The following is a 1,375-nucleotide window of genomic DNA, read 5'->3' as shown; positions in this document are numbered from 1 at the left end:
TTTAAGGGGGTAAAAAGTAAGATTCGTATATATATATATATATATGCATACGCACGAATATAAAATGAGATCTATTTATCTGTGTCAATATATATTTTGTTTTTATTCATCAAAACACAACGAGATTGCGTTTTGTTTTTCTCTCTCCAAATGATACACGTTATTTTAACCCTTGCAGTTTTTTTTCCTCTGCCTTGGGAATTTTTGCCTTTTAACCTGAAGGCACCCTTGAAATGGCCATAGTTTGCACACACAAATCTGAAGCCTGTTTTTATTCTTTGGTTTTTTTCTTCCTCTCTTTTGCTTCTTTTTGGTTTCATGATACGAATAAGTAACTATATATATATTTATCTAGTGTCTCCGGACGAGAAAGGTGCTTTTGTTCAACTCGAAACTTTTGCTCGTCGATCTTTTTTGCTTCCTTCCTGATGTGGTTGCTTTGTCGCCTCACTTGAAGTGATTGTAGATGGACTCGTTAAGGGAAATTGGTACCAACGCGGTAGCTGGCTTCTGCAGTGTGTATGTGGCAAACATACCTCCCTCAGTAGACAGCGTGAAGTTGAAAAATTTTTTCTCTACTGCTGGAAAGGTTCTTCATGTCAAGCTTTTACTGGACATCGCGACAGGCATGTCGCGCGGGGTTGCCTTTATTATGTTTGAGAACATCTATGTTGCGACCAGAGTTTGTGAAATAATGAATCGTGTCGTGTTGGACGGAAGCGTGCTTCAGGTCAGGCTTTCTGAACGAAGTACTGGTGATTCTTGTGTGAATTTTCATGTGGAGACAAACATTGTTTACATACGTAATGTGCCTGGAACTATCGCCCTGGAAACAGTGCGAACGTATTGTGAAGCTAATTTTGGACCCGTCGTGAGCGTGTCTTTGCACCCACAATCGTATTTGCTTGGAGGACCGTCACCCTATAATATGGTGTTTGTGCAGTTTGTGCATGTCGCTGACGCGTGCCAATGCGTGGAAGCGATCGATGGAAAAGCGCCTTTTCCATTTCCTTATTTGCCGCATCCTTTTGCTGTGGCAAAGATGATTGAGGACGTGGAGGTTGAAAAGCGGAAGTCCATCATTCTTCGCTCGCGGAATCCGAAGCCTAACTCTACGGTGGCGTACACACCAATCCTTGCCCAGGGAAAGCTGACCCCTCCGGTGTACGTGGATTCAACGGCGGTGAGTCCGGCGATTTGTGATGCACCATCTCAGTTTGTCACCCCCGGACCTGTTCTTCCATTCGTTGTGGCATATCAGCACAGAGAAAACCATCTCTCGTTTTTCCCTGCCTCGTTCAGTCCTCCTGAGGCGGTTTTTGCACCCCGGGCGTTCGTTCCCCCAGCACATGACCCACAGCGACTCTTCTTTGTT

The 1,375-nt window shown here is 44.3% G+C and overlaps 1 protein-coding gene across 1 annotated transcript, besides 1 other annotated feature; it reads left to right on the top strand.

Annotated features, from left to right (window-relative positions):
* Positions 1-26: 26 nt before the first annotated feature.
* Positions 27-95: a microsatellite.
* A 371-nt stretch (positions 96-466) lies between these two features.
* Tco025E_10288 (RNA-binding protein) lies at positions 467-1,375 on the top strand (the record flags this gene model as incomplete). Its single annotated transcript, XM_029377067.1, has 1 exon — positions 467-1,375. A coding segment is annotated over one exon (909 nt), but the record flags the coding sequence as incomplete, so codon positions are not given.

This window comes from Trypanosoma conorhini (genome assembly GCF_003719485.1).
Source record: "Trypanosoma conorhini strain 025E chromosome Unknown Tco_14.4_contig_01591, whole genome shotgun sequence".
In the NCBI taxonomy this organism is placed as follows: domain Eukaryota; phylum Euglenozoa; class Kinetoplastea; order Trypanosomatida; family Trypanosomatidae; genus Trypanosoma; species Trypanosoma conorhini.
The sequence above is the reverse complement of the archived record's forward strand: the minus strand, read 5'-3'. Positions and strand labels throughout refer to the sequence as shown.